Raw genomic sequence first — 26,621 nt, forward strand, 5'->3', positions numbered from 1 at the left:
CAGCCTATATTACAGAGAGGAAAATACAAAGGGGAAAAACAATCTGCAAGGGAAATTAAAAATCGAAAAAATATATTTATATATTTATATATATATTTACGAGGTATGTATTCACAAAAAAGAACAAAAACAAGCAGTCTTTTTCTAATCTTGTGTTCCAAAGTCCCAATTAAAATAACAATAATTGTTATAATAATAATAATAATAATAATAATATCAATAGTAAATCAGCAAACCAAAATAAGGAGACTAAGCTCCTAGAAGCATAGTCGGTCAGCTTTCTCCAAAGGGAGTCCAAAGCGTCAAAGCCTCAATCCACCAGGTGGCGCTGCAACACACTTTGAGGAGCTTTTTTTTCCTTCACATTAAGTCCAAAAAACAAACAAACAAAAATATAATAGTTCCAAGAGTTCAGCAGAAAACGTATTAAGCCAATGTAGCTGAAAGCCCAAAAGGTGTTGTGGCCCCCTGGAAACCGTGTCTCTTGATTACGAAGCTGTTCAGGGTCTCCACAACAAAGGTGTCTTGTGCAACAAAACAAAAGGAAGAGCAAAACGAAACGCGAATCTAAAACAAAAACTCAGGAGATGTGATCCTCCTAGAGATTGTTAGTGAGGCCGTTTCCCGCCTTCCTTCGAGGTCATGCCAAATATTGCTGCATTGCCTTTTTTGCCCTGAGAGAAAGAGGGAGATGTGAAGAGTCAAATCATTAAGGCAACAAACCAAACAAAAGATGAAACAACTACCAACAGATGAATGAAAGTCTGTCCATCACCTGTCACAGAGGTTGGGATCTGATGCCTGGGTGAGTTTGTGTAAGATATCAACAAAGCCCATCTCCCTTAGCTTGTCTTGTCTCTCTTGTGAGCCTGGAGGAAGCGGAAAAACACAAACTTGTATTCTTAACAATACACTCGAAGACTGGTCTCACTATCAAATACAAATAAACAACAAGTAAATCTTCACAAAATTTATTTTCAATGCTGCACTGTTGTTATTCTCGGAAAAAGGATCAGATGCCTGAACGAAGAGTAGTAATAATAATAATAATAATAATAATAATAATCAGAGCCTCCAAATTAAATATTTAGGACAAAGTTAATGTTAAGATGTTAATATTTCATAAATATTTTTTTATTTAATTAATAAGACCATTAAATTCAACAATTAATTTGTTTTGTTTTCATTCTTCAGAACATTTAATGCCTTAAATTAAACTATATATTTAGATGGCCATTTAAATATATATTATATAAAATAATTTAAAAACCCCACACACAAATGAATCATGATTAATATTTTAATTGCCAGTCCTAATTGCACTTTTACTGTACATCTTGTTGTGCATGTTCTTATATTTGGACAAACTGAGAGCACAACAGTTAAACTGTCACCCACTGCCCCTCCACTGAACCCATGTGTCATGAGTTTCTCACCGTCCTCCTCATTCCAGACAAGGTTAGAGATGCAGCAGGTGGCAGCCAGCTGCAGCTTCATGTTGGAGTGACCCTGAAACATACAGAACAGAAGAAATTACACAGAAGCAAAATAACTATCCAGTAGGAGGGACAGTGATAAGGTGGAAAGAAACAAGCAATAGTACAAAGACACTATGGTACAGAGAGTAAAATAGTGTGAAAGAAAACAAACACTGAAAAAACCCACAACTGAGAAACCAGATGAGCTAATGACAATTCACACTGACCATGTAATATTTAATTTTTTGGAGCATGTCGTCATTGGTCATAATTAGTTCCTTGGCAGTGTTTCCATCAGCAATATTGGCCAATATGCACAATGTCTGCAAAAAAATAAAAAAATATCACAAAAGCATTGTTAAACATCAACTCTGGAAACTATTAAATTCGCCTAAACGAATGTGCCAGGTTCAACAGCAGTTATCTGTATGTTTAAGGGAATGCAAGTAAAGACGTATGTGTATATATATATATGTGTGTGTGTATATATCTATAGCACATCTCTCTGGCATCTGTCAATATATTTCCTGAGAACTTCAACACTAACTTTTTTAGAAGGCATCTGCAACCCAAGTCAAAGGCTTTCCTTTGAATGTACAACAGATCTGTCCAGTTTATTTTTCAACTCGCCCCAAATTTGCTCAATGGGGTCGAGGCCCGGACTTTGAGGAGACCAGTCCATCATTTTCAATGCTCTGGCCAATTGCCTGAACTATCTGTGACGGAAGGAATCTGCTGATTCAACAAAAACAACTGGAACCTCTTAAATATGCCAAGTGTTCTGATCATTTTGGCCATCACTGTACATATTTAAACTGGGAAATATAGAAAACAATTTAAGGTTTTATTGTATTTTTATACAAAAAAAAAATTGGAGCCTTGATGAGAATAAGAAACCTCTTTCAAAAACATAAAAAAAATAAAACAGTATTTAAGTACACTAAAACGTCTTATAGAGGAGTGATTCAATGTATGCTGTTTTCTGTTTCACAAAATTAGTTAATGATTTACCATTATATAATACCATGTACCATTATATAATAATAAAGAGTAATATTTATCTGCTCATAAAATAAAACCATGTAAAATAAATTATTGTAAAATGCTTTCCAAAGTGATATATAGCAGTTAATTTTCAATCCTGTTTCTCGGGACCTACTGCTCTGCACATTTTGCATGTCTCCCTTATCTGACACACTCATCTGAGTTCATGGAGCTCTTTCCTAATGAGCTGATGATCTGAATCAGGGAGACACGGAAAATGTGCAGAGCTGTGGGTCCCCAGGAACAAGTTTGAAAACCACTGATATACAGTATCTGCTACAGAAATGCCACAGTTTAATGCACCACTATGTATCACACTCAAAACCTGATAACTGATTCCTGTGCACAGTCAGAGAGAAAAAAGAAGAAAAAGAGGAGCACCAACCGATAACAAGACAAAAAAGAGCTAAAGACTTGTTCTATGGGATTTAAGATATGAACAGTTTTACATTTTAAAAAGTGATTTTAAGACTAATACTTTTCAAGGACTTCCACAGACACCCTGAAAAGACAACGATTAACTTGTATTAAACTGGGAACATTCTTTTAACAAAGCGTCTGTGGAATATAATAGTTGCTTGAGAAATATTACCAGTATGATTCAGTAAGACCCAGTAAGCACAATGTCATCTTAGTGTGTTTGAGCAGCTCACCTGCTCTTTGACCTCTATGCTGTGTTCTCCCTCCAGGATAAGCATGACCGCTTGCATTATCTGCTTTCCATGTGAGCTCATGATCGGGTCTATATGCTACCAAAGACAGGGAAAGACAATTAGTGTGTGTGTAATCTTGTTAGGCAGTGGAAGGGAATTTATCAGACCAAGCATAAATACATACAGTACATATACACACATACATACATATACGTACAGGTGCATCTCAAAAAATTTCAATATCATGAAAAAGTTCATTTATTTTTGCAACTTATTTCAAAAAGTAAAACTTTCATATATTCTAGATTCATTACATGTAAAGTAACATTTCAAAAGATTTTTGTTTTAATTTTGATGATTATAGCTTACAGCTCATGAAAGTCAAAAGTCCAGTATCTCAAAATATTAGAATATTTCCTAAGATCAATTAAAAAAGGATTTGCAAAACAGAAAAGTTCATGTTCTTTAAAGTATGTTCATTTCTGCTCTCAATACTTGGTCGGGGCTCCTTTAGCACAAACTCCAGCATCAGTGAGGTGTGGCAGTGTGGGCAGGTGCTAAAGTCCTGCTGTAAAAGGAAATCAGCATCTCCATAAAGCTTGGCAGCAGATTGAAGCATAAAGTGCTCCAAAATTTCCTGGTAGATGGCTGCATTGACTTTGGACTTGATAAAACACAATGGACCAACACCAGCGGACATCACGGCACCCCAAATCATCACCGACTTCAGAAACTTCACACTGAACTTCAAGCAGCTTGGATTCTCTGCCTCTCCAGTCTTCCTCCAGACTCCAGACCTGGATTTCCAAATGAAACACAAAATTTACTTTTATCTGAAAAGAGGACTTTGGACCACTGAGCTACAGTCCAGTTCTTTTTCTCTTTAGCTCAGGTAAGATGCTTCTGACGATGTTTCTGTTTCAGAAGTGCTTGGTAGCCCTTTTCCTGAAGATGTCTGAGCGTGGTGACTCTTGATGCACTGACTCCAGCTTCAGTCCACTCCTTGTGAAGCTCTCCCAAGTGTTTGAATCGGCTTTGCTTGACAGTATTCTCAAGCTTGCAGTCATCCCCGTTGCTTGTGCACCTTTTCCTACCCTTTTTCTTCCTTCAAGTCAATTTTGCATTTTAAATGCTTTGATACAGTACTCTGTGAACAACAGCTACCCCTTACAGTAATGACCTTCTGTGACTTACCCAGTTTGTGGAGGGTATCAATGATTGTCTTCTGGACCACTGCCAAGTCAGCAGTCTTCCCCATTATTGTGGTTTCAAAGAACAAGAGATACCTGGAATTTATACTGTAGGGATGGCCAGTTAATGAAGCTTGAATGTAAAATTTCAAATATTTTGAGATACTGGATTTTTGACTTTCATGAGCTGTAAGTTCTAATCATCAAAATTAAAACAAAACCAAAACACTTTTGGAATGTTTTACTTTACATGTAATAAATCTAGAATATATGAAAGTTTCAAAAATATTAACTTTTTCACAATATTAAAATTGAGATGCATGAGATGATATATATATATAATGTGTGTTACCGGCCGGTTGGAGAGCAGGTTTCGAAGCAGCCCCAATGTTTTCATTAGTACATTAGTATCAGGATCAGACAGGAGTCTAAAGAGCTGTTCTGTGCCCAGAGCTCGAACTATCTCCACCTTTACCTTCTGATCTGCCTGGAAGGCCATGTTCTGCACAAAAACACATTACGGCTTCAGATGACATAGAGTGTTTTCATACTGAAGCTTTGGTGTGGACCGAAGTCAGCTGGTCTTACCATGAGAGCCCAGATGCCATTGACTCGTAGAGCTGGACTGTCACTTTGTGTGAGGCTGCATAGTAACTCGATGACCCCAGATTCTAAGATAGGCTGTGAACAAACACACACAATCACTTTTTAAAGACCAGTGGCACTGGGAATAATCCTCTCATCTTTGTTTAAAAGAAAAATTTAAAACTGTATTAACAACAATGTTATTCTTCTGTCTTTTGTTAATAATATTCCTATTAGGGCTGCACGATATATTGCATGCGATTGTCATGCGCATCTCGTCAGTAAAGCTGGTTCTGTGATTATTAATAAATCTCCATCACCTGTTTTCAAATGGAGCGGCATTACATACAGAGCCGTAGTTCACCGACAATCTACACAATTCGCGCTCAGAATCGCAGATGAATCGCCTGCGATATTGAACGTGATATTGCGTAGCTCGCGGGTCAACTACGGCTCTGTATGTAATGCCGCTCCATTTGAAAACAGGTGATGGAGATTTACCACTAATCACGGAACCGGCTTTACTGACGAGATGCGCATGACAATCGCATGCAATATATGGTGCAGCCCTAATTCCTATATGCACAAAGAAAACGTGATTGGTCAGTGATTAATAAAATACTTAATTTTATTAAATTATAAAAATACTATACTGTAAAAAAACTGAGCATTTAATAATAAAGTTTAAGTCAAACTTTGATGTTGGCTTGAGAAAGCCTGACCAGAATGTCTGAAGTAGTTTTAAAAGCTTGAAGTTTGAACGTTTTCAGTTTGAAGTAGTTCAATAATTATATTACATTTACTGTAAGAAATTAAAAATTCTGGCTGTATAATACTAATAAACCAGCAAAGTGCATGTACGTTACCTCTTTGCTGGGTGAAAACGCCAGCAGTAGGTTGCATAGTGTTGAAGAGGCCATGACCAGGACCTCATCTGGTGCGTTCTGTAATAACTACCCACAAAATCACGTGCATTCAGTTAGGGTTTGATTAGCCTCCAGGTTTCAATCAACATCATCTGAATATCATACCTTCATTAGTGGCTTCCATACGGCATGATCATGGAAACTTGTCCTTAACTGTTGTACAGACCGTGATAAACTGTGAAGACATCTAGAGGAAATTTGAAAGAAATAATTGAAAATAAAAGAGCAAACCAAAACCTCTTTTCTTCGTTCTATTTTTGAATTCTTTCAATATCCAATTGTTGTACCTTTTCAACAAACACATTTAACACTACTATTCTAAAGTTTAGGGTTGGTAAGAGTTTTAAAAATGTTTTTGAAAGAAGTGTCATGCTCACCAAGGGTACATTTATTTAAAGGAACACTCCACTTTTTTTTGAAATAGGCTCATTGTACAACTCCCCAAGAGTTAAACAGTTGAGTTTTACCGTTTTTGAATCCATTCAGGTGATCTCCGGGTCTGGTGGTAGCACTTTTAGCTTAGCTTAGCATAGATCATTGAATCGGATTAGACCATTAGCATATCGCTCAAAAATGACTAAAGAGTTTTGATTCATTTTCCTATTTAAATCTAGAGTTTTCTGTAGTTACATCGTGTAATAAGACTGACAGAAAATGAAAATTTGCAATTTTCTAGGCTGATATGGCTAGGAACTATACTCTCGTTCCAGTGTAATAATCAAGCAACTTTGCTGCCGTACCGTGGCTGCAGCAGGCGCAGTGATATGACGCTGCGCCTGAAAGCAGTCCCCAGCTATATCATAACTAGTTACCTAGTTATGAAAATGCTAATGGTCTAATCCGATTCAATGATCTATGCTAAGCTAAGCTAAAAGTGCTACCGCTAGACCCGGAGATCGGCTGAATGGATTCAAAACACGGTAAAACTCAACTGTTTATCTCTAGGGGAGCTGTAAAATGAGCCTATTTCCAAAAAAAGTGGAGTGTTCCTTTAATCAAAAAACAGTAAGAACAGTAATATTGTGAAATATTAGTACAATTTAAAACAACTTCTTATTGGTTTCTTATTATTTTCAGATATTGAAAACAATTGTGCTGCTTAATATTTTTGATATTTTATATTCTTACAGACCCCAATTTTTTGAATGGTAGTGTACAATGGCAGTTTTCATTCTCCTAATTTTTTTTGACAGACAATTAAAAGAAAATGTGCATCATACCTGACTGCTGCTAACCGTACTTTGATACTAGATTCTGATAGGCCACTAACAATCCTGTCCATCATATTTTCTGTCTCTGTAATCTGTAGTAGAGAAATTAATGTTAACATCCTTATCACATTCACCACATCTACCTAATAACCTGTTTTAATTGTCAGCGTATCAAAGTAGTCAACAGTCACACTGTTGATTTTTGAAAAAGAGAGCCCTTAATATAATATAATATAATATAATATAATTAGTGCTGACAAATGATTAATCGCGATTAATCACATCCAAAATAAAAGTTTTGTTTACATAATATATATGTGTGTATTGTGTATATTTATTATGTACATTTAAATACACACACATGCATGTATATATTTAAGAAAAATATGTTATGTTTATATATTAAATGTTTATATATGATATAAATGATATGAATATAAATATAAACATATAAATACAGGTAAATATTTTTTAAATACTTGCTGTATGTGTGTGTATTTATATAAACAATGAATATACACAACACACACACATATATATATATATATATATATATATATATATATATTTTGTAAACAAAAACATTTATTTTGGATGCGATTAATCGTTTGATAGCACTACATATAATATAATACCTTTTTCCTGATATCCTCGTCATTGGAGCCCAGAGAGGCATAGAGTTTAAAGGCTGCTTGCCGCAGCTCATGTGCATGTTTCAAGTCATGATCCAACTACAGGAAGACAAACAATCACTTAAACTGATTTCATTTCATTGCAAAAGAAAAAGTTACCTGGTTACACCCACTGTTGAAATCTACATGCTTGGCTTTATACAAAAACAACAGAATTTAGAAAGCTAATGAAATGGTTGTATGTGAAGTTACCCTCTTAATATCAGTGATGGCACTGACAGAGCTTGGGTATTTAAAGTAGTCAGCCAACATGGACACGAGGTGGTCAGTGACGCTTGCAATCCGCTGCAGTTCTACGTCCGGCTCCATCAGGTAGGCTAGCGTCTCCGCCCCCTCCACCCTCTCCTCCAGTAACCGCTCTTTACTGCACATCCGCACCAGGCACGGCAAAGTCTGTCCAAACACACACAAAGAACTAGTTCCTATGCACTTTAAATTACACTTTTGCATTCATCACATTCATTAATTACACAAATGTGAAAAATAAAATTTTCACATTTGTGTAATTAATTTTTACAAATATTTTTTTTGGAGGTACCTTTAGTACAATACAGTTGTCGTCTGTCCTGATGGCTCCTGCTCGACACATGTATGTTAAGCTGAGAGAAAAAGTGTGTAAGTTAGTAAAAGCTGAAGGGATTACACGTGTATTTTATAAATAACCTGCAGGATGAGATATACTCACCATTTGGCGGCTGTAAGCTGCATTTCAATGGGTTTGTCCCTTTGCATCATTCTAACAAAAACCTGAGAGAGCTGCTCACCATCTACAAGCACTGAAAACATACACATATACACAAAATATGATTTTCAGCAGGCTGAAGTATTATTTTGTTAACATACAGGAAACCTAAATAAAGGTTTTAAACTTTAAACCAAACCAAACATCTCGTACATAAACCACATCTGATTCAAAGAATAAAATGAGCATTTTAATAAGCAATGAGCAAAATAATGTTGAATCAGTCTTTTTGATGTAATTTGATAGGAGAAAACACTGCTGATGATTTTTGGGCTCTAATACTACACCATAAACTAGGTATTGTACACTGCTGCTCAAATGTTTGGGGTCGGTAAGATTATCGGTAACACTTATGTTCACAGGCTGCATTTATTTAATCAAAAATACAGTGATATTGTGAAATATGGTTACAATTTAAAACTGTTTTCTATTTGAATATATTTCAAAATGTAAATTATTTCGGTGATGGCAAAACTGAATTTTCAACAGCCATTTCTCAAGTTTTCAGGGTCACATGAGCCTTCAGAAATCATTCTAATATGCTGATTAGATAAATTTATTTAAAACATTGAAACATTTATTTATTTTTATTTTTATTATATATTACTTTATTTATTTATTTATTATAAATATTAAACCATTGTGCGGATTAATATTTTTGCGGAAATTCTAATAATTGTTTTTTTAGATTCTCTGATAAAGTTCAAAACAACAGCATTTATTTGAAACTGAAATGTTTTGTAAAAATATAATGTCTTTACTGCCACTTTAATCAGTTTTATATATATATATATATATATATATATATATATATGTGTTGAATAAAAAAAATAATAATTTCTGACCCCAAACTTTGTAACACTAGTGTATATTGCTAAAGTACCATGGTGGCTTTCCAATAGATAACGTAAACCAGCTAGACTCCATTTGCTAGCAAAAGCTTACCACAACTTTACCATGGTAACAGTGATGTAGTTCTTCACTGAAATCAGCAATTACATTGCTAACACACTGCCTTGTGGCTTATATAATCACTTTCTCTATGGAGCTTCTGAATGGTATTTTTTACTTCCAGAAATCTACTGTTCTGCACTATTCTTTTATTTCAGTGAACAGTGATTCAGATGTTAGCAAAGATAATGAAAAACTGCAACAAAAAAAGAGAAGTCAAAGAGAATCTCTGATGAACGTAAGCCAGGAGGACAAAATAAGAGGTGATCAAATGATGGTAGACAGAGGATGATAGCGGTCGTGCTCACCATTCACCAGTGTCATGGAGACCTGAGCGTTCTCATAGGCCAAAACTGAGAAACACTTTAACGCCTGCATCCGTACCTACAAAGAGGGTTCACAAAACATTATTACTCAGAACACACGATATGCATTCAAAATACAGTAAAAAATTGAAAAGCAATTAATTTCCTTTTTGTACCTTATAGGAGGGAGAGATGAACAAAGGAGCGATGTTCTGGATGGCACCGTGGTTGAACAACACCGTCTGATGTTCTGGAGTCTGGACACACACATTATTCAATGCATTTTTCAATAGCGAAAAAAGAAAATATTATTTTGCCAAGAAGCCTAAACTGTAATACTGCAACCATTTTATGGTTTGATTCATGGCCACAGGTGCATGTTGGCTAATCTTTAATAAGGCTTGGAATAAAGCTTGTATGTGGCTAATCTAATCAGAATTTAGAGCTGGAACCATTCCCTTTATAATTCTGAATAAATGCATATGTGATGTGTGATGCACAGAGTTGTGTGTGTTACCTTGCAGCAGTGGGCGAAGATTTGCGTGATGTATTCCTGTGTGTGCTGTGACCGACTCAACAGGGACATGAGATGGGGGATCACAGTGGGGTCCTGATGCAAATTAAAACAAGTTGATCACACTTCTGTTAATGCATGTGCATACGTCATTCCAGAATGTGCATGTTATCTTACTGTGTAGAGCAGCTGCACTGGTGTGACTGGACTGATGAAGACGGTCCTTAAACAGCGCAGACATGCCTCAATGAAGATCAGATCAGGACACAAGAGACCTGTAAAAACACAAAACACTGGTCAAAAGTTTGGCATCATGAAGATTTTTTTTATTTAGAAAGAATCTCTTATGCTCATCAAGGCGGCATTTGATTATTTTATTTGATCAAAAATATTGTTAAAACAGTAATATGAAAGATAGCCTGAATACACAGCGCAAAAACCTTGAAGCAGGGCTGGGATGATGTGACAGTCCACCAGGGACTTGATGTTGTTCTCTGTGCCCATTGCCAGACTGCCCAACACGACCGAACATTCAGTCCTCAGCTCCAGACTAGAGGAGCTCTGCTGGAGAAGATACAGAAGTCTACACACACACACACACACACAGACACACACAAGTATATCCTCATCAGCAGTGAATAGCATGTAAAACAGAGAACAGAGAAAACAGCTCTTGCCATCTTTAAGTTAAGAGAGTGTCTTAATTAAATAAACTTTGTTTTTTCACAGGTTTAAATATGATTTTGAACCCCAGATTTTGAATATAATCTCAGACTTTTGGACTTCACTGTACTTTCCAGCTATACTGGCCCAGCCCAGACAACTGGATAAATTAGCTATGATTTTTCAACCTAACTGGCTGTGTCAAAAATTATTGCAGTTCTATTGATGAAAGAAGGGTGAAGTGGGTGGACATACCTTGGCACAGCTCCCAGCACAATCAGGTTGGCCTTCTGTTTGTTGTTTCCGATGACAGCATTCTTCATGTCACTGTCAATAAAGGTGCAATCACTTACAACTCATGGTGCAAAACATACCTTTTCTATGGCATAGAAACTGATCAACAGAATAAATAATTTTGAGGGTGCTATTGGTCAGATAAACAAGCTGGGTGAAAAAAGCTGTATTGTGGTTGCTGACCTCAACATTTTAAGTTTAAAAAATGTACTTAAACTACCGTTTAATAGGGCTGTAACGATTCACTCAACTCACGATACGATTTTCTCACAATTTTTGAGACTTAAAACATGAAATGGTGTACTTTTATTATTGACTGGACAAAATGCTGCACATTTCTTTGTGAAACTGAACAAAACAAATTCAAACAACACATTTTAAAACACACCCCAAATCAAACAACACAAACAAAATAAATCAGAGATTAGAGGCAACTACTGCATTTTAATTATAAAGATGCTGCATACAAACATTCATCATGAGCAGTTTTTAAACTAAATTGGACTGCATAATTTGAAATTTGTAGCAAATACAGGATGGTCTGACTTTAGTTTTGTAAAAATATACTATAAACACATATTCATGAAACAAATAGGTCCTAAACGCAGATAGGTCCTTCAAGGTATCTTGGAGAGGTGAAGTGTCCAAGTCGCAACATTTAACTACTGGGGTGCCTCAGGGCTCAGTTCTTGGACCACTTCTCTTCTCTGTCTTCATGGCATCACTAGGTTCTGTCATTCAGAAACATGGCTTTTCGTATCACTGCTATGCTGATGACACTCAACTCTACCTCTCATTCCATCCCTGATGATCCGACGATAGCTGCTTGCATCTCAGCTTATCTAACAGATATTTCTTGCTGGATGAAGGACCATCACCTTCAACTCAACCTTGCCAAGACAGAAGTGCATGTGGTTCCATCAAACCCATCGTTTCACAATTTCACCATCCACTTAGGAACATCAATCAAAGCCAGAAACCTTGGCGTTATGATTGATGATCAGCTGGCTTTCTCAGACCACATTGCTAAAACTCCCTGGTCCTGCAGATTTGCTTTATTCAACATTAAGAAGATCAGGCCCAAGGCATTAATGTTTGCCTACAAAACCACCACTGGCTCTGCACCCGTTTACCTAAATTCTTTAATTCAGACTTATGTGCCCTCTAGAAGCTTGCCTTCTGCAAGTGAACATCGCTTTATTGTGCCATCCCAAAGAGGCACAAAATCACTTTCACTGACTTTTAAATTAAATGTTCCTTCCTGGTGGAATGTCCTGCCCAACTCAATCCAAGCAGCTGAGTCCTTAGCCATCTTCAAGAATCGGCTAAAAACACATCTCTTCCATCTTTATTTGACCCTCTAACTCTAGCAACTTCTATTCTAATTCTATTGTAAAAAAAAAAAAAAAAAACTTGTCCCTTTTAGACTTGCACTATTCCTTTACTGCTTGTTTTCTTTATAAAAAAAAATAATAATAACCTAACACTAGCTTTTATAATCTTTTTGTATTCTATCCATTTGTTTTTCATTTTCTTTTTATTTATTATACAGTTAACAAAAGCAAAAAAGGCCTTTAACACCAGCTTGCTCTATTATTTTTCTATTCTATCTGTTAAAAAAACAACAACCTTGCTACGTTTACTGCATTAAGCTAACTGAGACTTGTTATAGCACTTGTATATCATTGCTCTTTTATTGATTTTGATTGCTTCCATTGTCCTCCTTTGTTAGTCGATTTGGATAAAAGTGTCCGCTAAATGACTAACTGTAAATGTAAATGTAAATTCACTCTCTGAAAGCAGGTGGCGCTTACGGAACAGCAGCGATAAAGAATTTCCATGGTTGCTGCTGTAAACAAAGTAGCGCTGTTCAAAAGTTTTGTTTTAAGAAGTTAATACTTTTATTATGCAGGGGCACATTAAACTAATCAACGTGACAGTAAATACTTTTAAATATTTACAAAATACTTGTATTTACTGCTGAAAATTCAGCTTTACCATTACAGGAATACATAAACAGAAAGAGTTATTTTAAATTGTAATACTTAACAGTATTTCTGTTTTTACTGTATTTTGATCAAATAAATGCAGCATGGTAAGCATTAGAAATTTATTTAAGAAACATTTAAAAAAAAAATCATATTATTTTTCATATGCCCATTATTTTTAACAAGGTTTAAATAGTCCTTCTGTATGAGACAAACATTTTTAGAAGTAAAAATATTACATTTAGTATTTAATTAATATGGAAACTGCATGTACAATAATTAAGCAAGAATTAACTATGTTGTTTAAAACAGCTTAGCAGAGAACACTGTCTTTGTTGAACATGTCAAACGAAACTGGTTAGCGTACATTTGAATGATCTGAAGATTACAGAGGCTAATAATGAGAGCAAATAGTAACACCCTCCTAGTGGATTCTCATCTCAGGACTCTTTACCTGAATGCAGGGATGGGCAGTATTTCAAATACATGTATTTAAAATACAAAATACTATTATGTATTTAAATACCTTTGAAAAAATCTAATGTATTTTGTATTTAAATACATTCAATCTTAGTATTTATGTATTTAAAAAATACATAAAATACTTTTTGCCAATCGACCTCTTTATTAGACTGCTGATTTCCTGTATCAACTAGCTCAAACATGCCACTTTCATGCATGTGAGCAGCAGCTGTATGACTCCATCTAGAATTGGGTAATGACATTTTCTGGATTCCTGTAAGGAAATGAGGAATAATACTGCCTGCGTGTGCTATAAAAATGTCCTATTTCCAATTTCAGAAGTCCTGATTACAAGCATGTCACATTCAAGTGCTTTGCTGTTGGAAAGAATAGGAATCGTGGAGTACCCCAGGTTTCCTGGGGAAATCTTATTAAAGTCAAAATCGTGGATATTTAAGATATTTAATTTTGAATAAAATGTAGCATCACATTTGTTGACAACTATATCATAATTCACAGTGCTATCTTTACAGTTAGCTTGTTGATGATTCTGGATTTTCAGTCAAATGCTTGCTGTTTTGCTGTATATAAACCATACAAAATGCTTGAAATGGTTATTGCACTACTATGTGCATGACTTTAACACATGGTGATCTTGCTTTTGTGGGAAAAAAAAAGCATACCTGTCTCAGAAGGTAAAAAATAAAAATAAAAACCTAGCAAGGGGAACATAGCATTAGCACTTTTTTTTGGGGGGGGGGGGGGGGGGGGGGGGGTCAGATTTTGGTTTAATCAACTTGTCAAATGTGTTCAATAAACTTAAAAATTACTGCTTGCTATGGCGATATGACAATATAAATGTCGGTAAAGTGTAAATCGACTGAACCTTTTCTGTATCGTTTATATAGGCTATCGTCATGGGCAGAACATATTGACACGTTAGAGCGATAAAGAAACATGGATAAATGAGTAATAAGCAGCTTTCTGTGTGTGTGTACCCCAAGATAAAGATAATAATGCTAATAATAAAGAAAAAAACAATTTTTTTTTTAAATTGTTCTAAGGGCATACTCGCACTAGGCACAGCTGCCTTGTACTAAAGCCCAAGCGCGATTGTCCTTTCGCTAATAGACAGATATCACAGGATTATTACACAGGTTATTAATGGTGAAATTTGCAGCTTTACTTGCAAACTACATACCTGTTCATCAATAAGATGAGAACCAGACCCATTGTAAATCTAAATGTACTCAAATTACATTAATTGAAAAGTGTGATATCCAAGTAGTTATAAAGATATTTGCTGTCATAATGATAACAATAGCGCATACAAAAATAGTACATTAAATGCATGGTCCAGCACGGTTAGCGGTCACACTACATGTGTACCGCACACCATAATTTCGGGCCAGGGCATGGATAAACGAACCACACTGGACACGGTACAGAGCAGTCACACTGGACTGAAAGAACTGGACTTTGGGGGTCGATCGTGCTCAAGCATGGATCAGATCCTCTAGTGTGAGTATCCTACATCTAAGTGAATAGAAGATCGCACACCACAACTATAACCATAACAGCACAAAAAATGATGAATGATAAAAACAATGACAGCCAATCGGAATCATTTCTGCTTTAAAGAGCTTGAGCATTTAAAGTGACAGATGACACAGCTGCATTGTATACTTATAATACACGAATATAGTTATCTTATATAATTATCGTTCTTGGTGTAAACAGGCCTTAACAGTGTTACTTCACTGAATGGCCAATTTCACATGCATTTTGTGTATTTTCAAAATACAAAATACAGTATTTGTATTTAAATACATTTTCCCACACATTATTTTGTATTTTTATTTTAAATACATTTTGATGTATTTGTGCCCATCTCTGCCTGAATCCACATATAGCACACAAAGGTAATGTAATGAGATTCTGCTCTGAACAAAATGGACATGCCGTTGAATATTATATTTCTTTTTCTCTTCCAGAAGGCACTAAAATGACAGACAATGCATGTGCAATCATAACTGATGCTTTATCGATGCTATTCTTCATCAGCATTACCAAAAATATTTACAAATGTTCCATGATCACAATGAACTCATGCAACGTTCAAGTCAAAAAGGAATGACGTATTTAAGAGTGGAGTGTACATGAACGGCAGAACAAAGTCATAATAGATACACAGAGCATTAATTACAAACCCAATGTGCACCATTTGCTCTTTATTTTGTTACATTATCACTAAAGTGCTTTGTCAGGAAATGAAAAAAGGGGAAAGAAATATGAAATTGCCCAGTGTTGCTATTGTTAACAGAAAAGGAAAATAAAACTACAAAAAAAAAAAAGTATAAATAACTGAAATAAAACTGTAATAAAATATAAACTTTTTAAAAAATATCAGAAAAAAATATAAATGCTTTCAACTAATTGGAATAAGCTAAAATACTAAGATTACTAAAACTGAAATAAAATGAATATATATTATTTACTTTCATTAATAAACAAAAGAAAATAAAAACAAAAAAATAAAAGCTAATTCAAAATTCATAATTTAAGATATTTCCAGAAGGATCTGGACACAGCATTCATTTTTATTTGTTTTTAAAGATATATTTTTGGCATATTGTGCCAAAAATGCAGGTCGACAGGAAGTGAAGTGGGTGAGGGGGGGGGGGGGTATTTCCTAGTGATTATAACAATACTTTCAGAGATCACGTTCATCTTGCTGAAATTATTTTGACATGACTATAAATCAGCATAAATGCAAAAAAAACTAATATGTTAGTTGATGGCTGCTCTAAAGGATCTTTATATGTGGAAAAGTACGGCTGTGGCAGTCGGGAAACATCAAGCTAACAGTAACCAGAGCTGGAGCCCTGAGTTAAAAATAAAGATGAAGAGACCTGAGCCGCAGCTACCCAGACACGCTCACATAAACACACAAGTACAGCACCTCAGTGCATCTTACATTAAACAAAAAAGAACTAACATGTACTTGCTCTCTAAGGACTAAAAACAACCTCCTATGGTGACTGACAGCTTCATCTTTAGCACTCAGAAAGTGAGCATGGTGAACTATAGCACAGAGCAGAGCGCTACACACAAGGAGGGACACAAGGTTGTTTACTCACATGACTCCATGCAGCACGTTCTGTGGGTCGGGGTCAAAAAGCCGGTCAACATAATGGCGACTCGTGGCTGTGACTTCCTGCATTGTGACAAAAGACAGCACAAAGATGATTCAGCAAACTCATCCCATCTGAGGCATCAAAACACCTTCAGTCGCGCCCCATAGTCTCCTCCCTGGCTCACAGGGTCACAATGCTTTGGTCTGTTTACCCTTACAGTTGCCAGCTGTTGGTGGAAGTCTCTAGAAGGAGAGCAGAGACCTGCTTCCCATCTCCTCAAACACTGCAACTCGCTTGTACAGGCAGAGATGGCAATTTCAGGCCAGGGAAAAGTGGGAATGACATCCCCCCCAAACATACCAAAGCATCTATGCAATCATTTGGCACAACTATAAATGTCATTTCATGCTTCAAAACATCACATCGCACCATACATGAACACATGAATTTCACTGTACCAACCTAACCTGTTCTGGCACAAATGAGTTTCCAACAGACTTCAACAATGAATCTGAATGATTTGGTATAATTAAAAAAAAATACTGTATTACATCTGTATGATTACCCAGCCCTAAAGAAATATTCAGTCAGTTTAGACATAATTACTTGTAGGGCTGCAAAACGATTAATTGCGATTAATGGCATTCAAAATAAAAGTTTATGTTTACATACTATATGCGTGTGTACTGTGTATATTTACTATGTATAAATACACACACACACATATAAGTATATTAATAATAATAATTTTTATTTATATAGCGCCTTTCCAGAGCTCAAGGACACTTTATGATAAACATCAAATATGTGAAGATAACATAAAACAATAATACAGAGGATAATGTCAAATTATATAAAATATAATATTTTTTATATAAATCTAACATATTTTTCCTTAATATATACATGTATGTGTGTGTATTTATATATACATAATACATATACACAGTACACACATGTATAGTATGTAAACATACTTATTTTGAACAAACCTTTATTTTGAATGCCATAATCGTGAATAATTGCTTTGCAGCCCTAATTACTTGGATAAAGAATTAAATGAATCAAGTTTCTTCACATATTCTTGCAACATGACTAATTAACATTTCTTTGACATGAAATAAGATCTCTATGCAAAGCAGTGCTAAACTCATCTAGTTTCATTGGTTATTCTTACTAGTTGTATACTAACAGATGCAAGCTTAGAGACAAGAACAGCTATATAGCTATACATATAAATAAATATACACACACACACACCATCCTTTCATCTTTTCCCTACAAAAAAGCATCATGTTTATGTTTTTTTCCTAGACTACCATTTTAAGTACTACGTGAATACCGGGACAGATGAGCTTGATAATGATCCAGTAACACGCTATACAACAACATCTGCCAGCATCACTGCACCTGGGCTCCACCACAGTGAGGGCAGATCAACATGTGTCAAAACACACAGGACAGAACTACAAGGCTGTCAAAAGGGGGGCGTTACCACCACATTAGCCCATCAGATCATCATTTAACAGCTTCATCAGAGAATATCAAGCAGGTTTGATTTTGTTTTCGGAGCCCCAGCTCTAAATATAGACTGGAAACTAAATATAACTTTGATTTGACAGCTCTGAGCACATCCAGATCTAATGTTGACCACATAAACACACAGCCAGCCATCAAAAACCACATCGCTTAATTTAAGATCAATCGCTAAAGTGTATCTAACGTGTCTAGTGTAGATCTAAATGATCCTGAAGTGAAAATGTGAGGTTTTAATGGGTATGATCAAGACTTACAGATAACACGCTGATGCGTAAAGGGGCCTCCAGCAGGCACGCCATCATTCACTCAGCGGAACATTCACAGCGGCACTTTCCACAAAACACAGCTCAGTCAACGGAGTATTTACAGCAGCACTTTCTCCACAAGCCTGATAAAGCAGAACATGCAGAGCAGCACTTTCCACACCTTATTTGCTTTGTATTTTTAAATAAACCAATTAAAATAATGTAAAATTAAAGCAATACATAATTTAAATAAAAATAACTATTTGTCATTACTCACCTATTAATCATTATATATTACTTAGTTTTAAATTAAAGAATTGAGAAAAACGAGACGCATTCTCAAATCTTTCTTAAAGCAGACATTTGTTCACTAAAACACTTTGACCCCCCCATTAATGAATTTCAAATAGTGGTACTTGAAATAAAAATCATTCGACATTTTAACTGAATGAAGAAATCGTTTGTTTATTAATCATAAGGGATTCGATTGGTCCTCCCCGAATATCGCTGAGAAAATAACACGCGCCACGTGACAAAGCATACCGCAATTGGCTGCACTTTCTCTTGCAAAGTTCTCTTCACTGTTTGCAAAATGTATTACAACATCAGCACAACAATACTGGTATGGATATGAATAACAATACAAAGAAAAGAAAAAGTAAAAACAATGCATTTAACAGAAGAAAATTGTGAGTATTAAAAATAATTTTGCATTGCTGTTCATTATACATTATATACATTCCACATACCGTTAACGTGCATACCGAATTCTGATCAGTCTTTAAATCAAAGCTTGCATTATTATTATTTTAAAAATGAAGAACGAATATAAATGAAGGAAAGTGTGGATGAAGAATAAAAAATATATTTAATGCGCTGGTCACATGGCCGTTCTGCGCATGTACAGAGTAGCATGTGAGTTCAGGGAGGCAAAAGCAGCAGCTGGAAGAATTATATCAAATATGTAAAGGTCGATTATCTGTGCGATGGGTAACGCGATTTGTCGTCTTTGAGCGTAAGACTGTGGATTGGAGATATAAGGATGAAGGTGGCAGTAGAAGGCTGTTGTCACGGAGAGCTGGATAAGATCTATGAGAGCATCAGTTACCTGGAGAATAAAGAAGGTGTGAAGGTGGATCTGCTGCTGTGCTGCGGAGACTTCCAGGCTGTCAGAAATGAAGGAGACATGAAGTGCATGGCGGTGCCTGCCAAGTACAGACACATGCAAACTTTCTACAAGTAAGCAAACACCCGGTATTATTCAGTAGATACATGTTTCATTAAACAATAAGAGTAATTTACTGTATTACAGAGAATTATTTAAAGTCAGTGGATAAAGCACATTTTAGTATTTTTGGGTGAATTTTAAGTAACCGTTGCGTTGGTATTGGTCGACCATCGTTTCTCATGTCATGTCCATCGGTTTTCCAAGGTACTACTCGGGTGAGAAAAAGGCTCCTGTCCTGACGATTTTCATTGGGGGAAACCACGAGGCGTCAAACCATCTGCAGGAGCTTCCATATGGAGGCTGGGTGGCCCCCAACATCTATTACCTGGGTGAGATCTTTGACTTTGAGATCTTTCTCTTACTCACAAATGCAAACTTTATTACTTTATGTAGTAAGAGTAATAAATATAGAACTAAATTAGTGGTTTAATGTTGCATGCTCAGACTTTTATGGTTTTCTTAATAGCACTTTACTTAAATAGCAGTTCTCAATAGATTTGATGTTCCTCATTCCTCAGGTTACGCTGGCGTTGTTCGCTTTAAAGGTGTACGGATCGGTGGTCTTTCAGGAATATTTAAATCCCACGATTACAAGAGAGGTGACTTTTAACAATTTCAAATCCGTTGTGTTATAAGAGCCAAAAATGACATTTCTGAACTTTTTTGAATGCAATTTCAGGACACTTTGAGTTCCCACCATACAGCTCAGAATCTTTGCGCAGCGTGTACCACATAAGGAACATTGATGTCTTCAAACTTAAACAGGTGACATCCTTAAATCCAGTAATTTTAGATTTCAAAAAAATCTATTCAAGAGGAAAAAAGTGATCAAAATATAATTTACAGTTTAATTCATAAAAAGATGGAAATAATATTTGGCTATCCATGTATAATATCTAACCTAACTCCTCTAGATCAAGATGCCCATTGACATCTTCATGACGCACGATTGGCCACGAGGCATTTATCACTACGGCAACACAAACCAGCTTCTCCGCCAGAAGAAGTTCCTCAGACAGGAAGTAGAGAGTGGTACCTTGGGCAGCCCTGCTGCTGCAGAGCTTCTAGACCACCTGCAGCCCACCTACTGGTTTTCAGCTCACCTGCACGTGAAGTTTGCTGCACTGATGCAGCACGAGGTGGGTCTTTTTGGGTATATATACAAATTGAGAGATATAAACCTATATATCATCACAATCTCCAGTTTATTATTCATTGTAAATAACAACAGGCTATTTATCATAACAGGCTAAAAATAGTGCTGCCCCAAAGATCACCAAGTTTCTCTCACTTGACAAGTGTCTTCCACATAGAGACTTTCTTCAGGTAATTATTCTGCTGTTTCCATCAACAAGCGTGTTTCAAGCTTTTCCAGTAGTATCCAATTAGTATCCACAAATATTGTGAGACCCAAGTAGTAGATCTAGTCATTGTGAGTGAATGAATGTTTTGATTTTGCAGATTGTGGAGGTAGTAGACCGACCGGGCTCCTCTGAACACCTTGAGTATGATCCAGAATGGCTGACAATCTTGAAAGCAACAGACAGCCTTCAGAAACCATCCTGCAATTTCTGGAACCCCCCACAAGACAACAGACTACATACTCGGTACAGATTATGTTACAATGATTACATTTTCATGCACATCATTTTACGATTACTTCTTAAAGGGATAGTTCACCCAAAAATGAAAATTGTCATTAATTACTCATCCTCAAGTCGTTCCAAACCTGTAAGGCCTTCGTTCATCTTCAGAACACAAATTAAGATATTTTTGATGAAATCCAAGCTTTCTGACCCTCCATAGATGGCAAGGGAACTACCACGTTCAAGGCCTGGAAAGGTAGTAAGGACATTGTTAAAATACTCCATGTGACATCAGTGGTTCAACCGTAACTTTACAAACCTACAAGAAAACTTTGTGTGTGCAAAGAAAACAAAAATAATGATTTTATTCAACGATTTTTTCTTTTTCGGCTCAGTCTGCCCCCATTCATGAGAGTACCACACGGTACTCTTGTGAATGGTGGCGGTCTGACCCGGAAGAGAAGAAATCATTGAACAAAGTCGTTATTTTTTTTTTTTCTTTTCATAAAATCTAAATTAACCACTGATGGACAATGGACTATTTTAACAATGTCCCTACTATGTTTCTGGGCCTTGAACGTGGTTGTTCCCTTGCTGTCTATGTAGATTCAGAAAGCTCTCAGATTTCAACAAAAAATATCTTAATTTGTGTTCCAAAGATGATCAAAGGTCTTGTGGGTTTGGAACGACACGACAATTTTCATTTCTGGGTGAACTATCCCTTTAAGCCTTATTGTATTGGCACTTTTCAGTAATTAGCATATTCCCAATAAGTTCTGTTCTGTTCCTGCTATTATCCTGTGGGATTTTTGGAGATTCTCTTTGATGGGTTGAATTGTCATAGCTGTCCAGGGCTCGCAAAATTTCAAAATCCCTGGTAGCCCTTCGGGCAGGTACTCTTCAGATTTTGGTAGCCCGAAAATGAATTTAAGTAGCCCAAAAAAAAAAAAAAATAATAAAAAAAAAAAAAAAAAAAAATATATATATATATATATATATATATATATATATATATATATATATATATATATATATATATATATATATATATATATATATATATATATATATATATATATATATATATATATATATATATATATATATAAAAATAAATTTTTTAAATCTAGAAAATCAGATAGGAGTCTAAATGTCAATAAAAAATATTTTCAATACACAAATATCAACAAATATGAATTTATGACCCATTTTAAAAATTCTTTTAACAAGTAAAATGAACACCGTATGAGCGGGGTTGGACAATGTCTATGGTAACAAAGTATTAAGCCATAAAATTACATGATTTACAGTTCAGATACAGGTTTCACAAAAACAAATCTTATACAACAGCATTTCAGCCTTTAGACCACTTTTATGAAAAGGGATAAATCAAGAATATAAATTATTATATTAATTTAAAACAAATAAATATTACACTTAATTGTTTAGATTTTTTAGAAGGCCCATTAACTTCTTTCTCATTTACAATACTATGTGCTTGCTGCTTAAAAACATGGGTCGATATTTGCATTGATCTGACCATAAGCAGCAAGAAAGGCTTATTGGAAATGAAAATTCATTCTTTATAGGAGCGGCTTAATATAGCGGTTATTTCTGTCAGGGAAATTCCCTGTTAGCAATTGTACACAAAGCAGCACCGTCCACGCTGATAAATGCTGCTTTATCTGGAATTATATGTAAGATGAAATGAAAATGCCACCAACACGTTTCTGAAGATAGTCGGTTCCCTTCAGATACACACAAAGACATCCGTGCCTTGCTTTGACATGTACAGCGCTCATATTTATTCAATTACATCATTGCCTTTTGAAGTTTAATCCAGCTGTATCGCGATTCTTGTCTTTCCATCCCCAACTGTAAGACCTCTTGAAATTATAGTTAAGACATTTCTTATACCATTTAACATATTTAAAACTTTTTTTGGCCTTAAGTTTGATGCAAATAAATGGAAGAGTTTTTAAGGACCCGTGGGAGCCCTGTATTTAAGGTAGCCCGTCGGGCAGGGCAGAGATACATTTCGGTAGCCCGACTGGAAAACGCAATAGCCCCGGGACGTCGGGCTAGCGATTTTGCGAGCCCGTGTCCCTCATAATTCTCATTGTTACTGTTCATAATTAATGTTTTTTTTAATGTGTAACTGGATATTTTCAAAAAGGTGTTTTCAAGACACAGTTTTTGATAGGAGTCTCTTATGCTCACCAAGACTTTTTTTGTTTGATCATAAATACAATAAAACTACAAAATTGACATATTACAGTTTAAAAATAACTGTTTTCTTACAATATATTTTAAAATGTAATTTATTCCTGCTATGGCAAAGCTGAATATCAGCAGCCATTACTCCAGTCTTCAGTGTCACATGATCCTTCAGAAATCTTTGTAACATGCTGATTTGCTATTCAAGAAACATTTCTCCTTATTATCAATGTTGAAATCAGTTGTACTGCTTAATATTTCGGCGAAAATATAATTATTTTTTTTTTTCAGAATTCTTTGAATAGAAAGTTCAAATGAACACCATGCATTTGAAATATAAATATTTTATGACATTATAAATGTCTTTACTGCTAAAAATGCATGTTGCTGAATACAGTTTTTTTATGCTGACTCCAAACTTTTGAACAGTAGTGTAATATCAGAATTATTATGGAAATAATAAATTAAGAAATTGGCTTCAAATTCTACCTTTAATCAGAAAACAAACATAGTCAATATCTTGGACACTAATTAATTTGTAAGTGTTCAGACATCCTGTTCCTCTGCTTCTTTCAGGTGGGATTTCAGTGCATCAGAAGAAGCTATGATGGAGGTCGTGAGTGATTTGAGCGGTGACCTTTGCATCCCTGAAAATTTCAGCCTGACGGTGCCCGCTTATGACCCCAGCCGCCCTCAACCCAATGCCCACCCGCTCTACTCCACCAACCCCCAAACCACAGAGCTGTGTGCCACCCTCGGCCTGACAGACATCTACATCCTGGCTGGGCAGAGTGGGCAGGCTTACGGAGAGGAGGCCGCCACAGGTGCGACTGAAGAAGAGGAGGACGAGGACAGCACAGGGAGCGTAGACGAACCCAGTGAGTACCCCACCGACACTTCCGGCCTCTCTAGATCCTATAATCCTGATGAAATCACCATTGAGGACGAATGGGAGGAGGAAGAGGATGAGGGAGTAGAATGTGGCGAGGAGAAAGGGACAGATGCAGTGGTTCCAGAAGGGCAGGTAGGGAGCCAGGAGAGCGATAGAGACAGCAGTCCCCAACGAGAGACGGCTAATAGACTGATCTTACCTCCCCCATGTACCACACCAGAATCGGAGGCTCCACTACGCTCCTTGCAGCCTCTTTCTCTTCCTCCTCCTTCAGCATCCCTCTTTCAGGGCAGCTCAGAAGAGGAAGGGGGCCTCACACCAGCCAGGGTCCCCAAACGCACCAGCGGGGAGACGACACAGGGGTCAGCAAGTCACACAGGCGGCACACCTCAAATCAAACGGAGAAACCAGAGTATCTACACAGCAGTAGAAGATGAAAAGAGTGAGGGCTAGATAAATGCAATTATATTTTTTGATCAGCAAATTACTACCAAGTATGATCTGCTGGATAGTTTGAGTTGGAAGAGTTGAATGGGTTACTATACTGATTTAATCTGCTTGTTAACTATTGTTTTTAAAGAACAGGATTTTTTTATGAGTGTGAGGAATTAAAGAAACTATTCAAAAATGTCAATTTTTTTTGGCCAATTTCATGTCTGTAAAGTAACACCACAAACATGAATTTTTATCTTGTATTTGTCATTTATTTTCCTTTGTGATGAGTTTTAATGATCTGATTCTTTCTAGTTTTTAGCCAAATATATCACATCACACTCATTAGTCTATTCTGTCTTGACTATAATTTTTTTGTAGCTTTGTGGTGACTGACTTGGCTTTACCATTCTATTGTAAATACATCAAGTCTAAATAATATATGATCCTGATGTCTTTTTTTTTTTGTTGCATATTTCATCTTTCATAAAAAAGGCTATAACATGCTCCATGCCTACTGCAACTTTCCTTTTTGGCTAACCAGTGTCGCTGAGATGTTGGCATCATGCTGGTTAATTTCGACAAAAAGCTAAACCTTCTTGCCATTGTGGTTTGAATAAATGCAGAAAATGGGCTCTGTGACAAAAGTTTATGATACTTACACATTCATGACGATAATCTTCATTTGTGAAAAATTTTATTCGATTGTGAAAACACATTTATATGAATTTTGAAGCATAAATGCTATTCCTAGAAGTAAAAAGCTAATGTTAAGGAATAAACAGACTACAGATTTAATCTTTATTTACATATATTTGTATTAGAACAGTTTGAAAGAATGTGAGAGTAAACAAGGCTGTAAAAGTGGACAAGTAGATAAGTTTTCTTGTTCAGTGTGATGTTTAATGTCCCTGACAACCTCTGTAGTGCCATATAGTAGCAACTACCATTTTCAAGAAATCATGTGTAGGATATTACTGATGTATTTATGTCATAAATAATAAAATATTTAACCACAAACTTTAAGGCATTTAGCTAAAACCCATTAACTTGTGAACAGTGGATTAGGAAGTGCAAAAATGCTCACTTGTTTCTGGGTTCTCCTGCAGCACTCTATATTAGAGATTAAAGGATTAGTTCACTTTCAAATGAAAATTTCCTGATAATTTGGCCCCCGTGTCATCCAAGATGTTTATGCATTTCTTTCTTCAGTCGAAAAGAAATTAAGGATTTTTGATGAAAACATTCCAGGAATCTTCATATAGTGCAGTTCAATGGACTCCAAATGGTTGAAGGTCAAAATGACAGTTTAAGTGCAGCTTCAAAGGGCTATGAACGATACCAGACGATGAATAAGGGTCTTATCTAGCAAAACGATCGGTCATTTAAAAAAAATACAATGTATATGCTTTAAATTTCTTTATTCCGATCTCAAATCATTCCAGTCATGCCCTGCTCCACGCAAATCTGGAGTTTTCCCAGATCCAGTTCAAACTAACCAATGGAATGCTGCTGTAGTTTTAGCAATCTTGAAAATTGTCAAATGACACTTCTTAATGACTTTTCAAGTTGGATGTTTGACCTCGAGTGCCTTTCCGGTTATAGGAGGAGGGAGGACTTCCGAAGATCTGTAGCTATGTGGAATGC

General features: G+C 35.9%; 3 protein-coding genes across 5 annotated transcripts in view; 1 reads left to right on the forward strand and 2 right to left on the reverse strand.

The window, feature by feature from the left end:
* Positions 1 to 361: 361 nt before the first annotated feature.
* LOC306875819 (armadillo repeat-containing protein 8-like) lies at positions 362 to 18,685 on the reverse strand. The gene is made up of 22 exons (XM_079426565.1): positions 18,629 to 18,685; positions 16,839 to 16,915; positions 11,210 to 11,281; positions 10,732 to 10,874; positions 10,469 to 10,566; positions 10,295 to 10,387; positions 9,954 to 10,034; positions 9,781 to 9,856; positions 8,465 to 8,555; positions 8,318 to 8,378; positions 7,972 to 8,172; positions 7,723 to 7,818; positions 7,097 to 7,179; positions 5,982 to 6,063; positions 5,817 to 5,903; positions 4,954 to 5,046; positions 4,718 to 4,867; positions 3,176 to 3,271; positions 1,706 to 1,801; positions 1,437 to 1,509; positions 776 to 869; positions 362 to 674 (listed from the first exon to the last, which is right to left on the reverse strand). The coding sequence occupies exons 1-22, from the start codon at positions 18,674 to 18,676 to the stop codon at positions 641 to 643; spliced, it is 2,025 nt and encodes a 674-aa protein (XP_079282691.1). The 5' UTR covers positions 18,677 to 18,685; the 3' UTR covers positions 362 to 640.
* A 460-nt stretch (positions 18,686 to 19,145) lies between these two features.
* LOC306875887 (lariat debranching enzyme) lies at positions 19,146 to 25,480 on the forward strand. 2 transcript variants are annotated; one of them, XM_079426661.1, is made up of 9 exons: positions 19,146 to 19,308; positions 19,640 to 19,858; positions 20,052 to 20,176; positions 20,366 to 20,446; positions 20,527 to 20,612; positions 20,762 to 20,986; positions 21,096 to 21,173; positions 21,309 to 21,454; positions 24,227 to 25,480. In XM_079426661.1, exons 1-9 carry the CDS (start codon positions 19,244 to 19,246, stop codon positions 24,993 to 24,995), a joined length of 1,794 nt encoding a protein of 597 aa, XP_079282787.1. In that variant the 5' UTR covers positions 19,146 to 19,243; the 3' UTR covers positions 24,996 to 25,480. The 2 variants fall into 2 exon arrangements, with proteins under 2 accessions (XP_079282787.1, XP_079282786.1); XM_079426660.1 differs by lacking the exon at positions 19,146 to 19,308 and having other exon boundaries at positions 19,525 to 19,858.
* A 139-nt stretch (positions 25,481 to 25,619) lies between these two features.
* LOC306875888 (ras-related protein Rab-5B-like) overlaps positions 25,620 to 26,621 on the reverse strand; it is a 13,065-nt gene continuing 12,063 nt past the window's right edge. For both annotated transcript variants that reach the window (XM_079426663.1, XM_079426662.1), the window contains exon 6: positions 25,620 to 26,621. This exon is cut by the window's right edge and continues 1,939 nt beyond it. The gene's annotated coding sequence lies outside the window, so the exon portion shown is untranslated.

This window comes from Barbus barbus (genome assembly GCF_936440315.1).
Source record: "Barbus barbus genome assembly, chromosome: 10".
NCBI classification, from domain to species: Eukaryota; Metazoa; Chordata; class Actinopteri; order Cypriniformes; family Cyprinidae; genus Barbus; species Barbus barbus.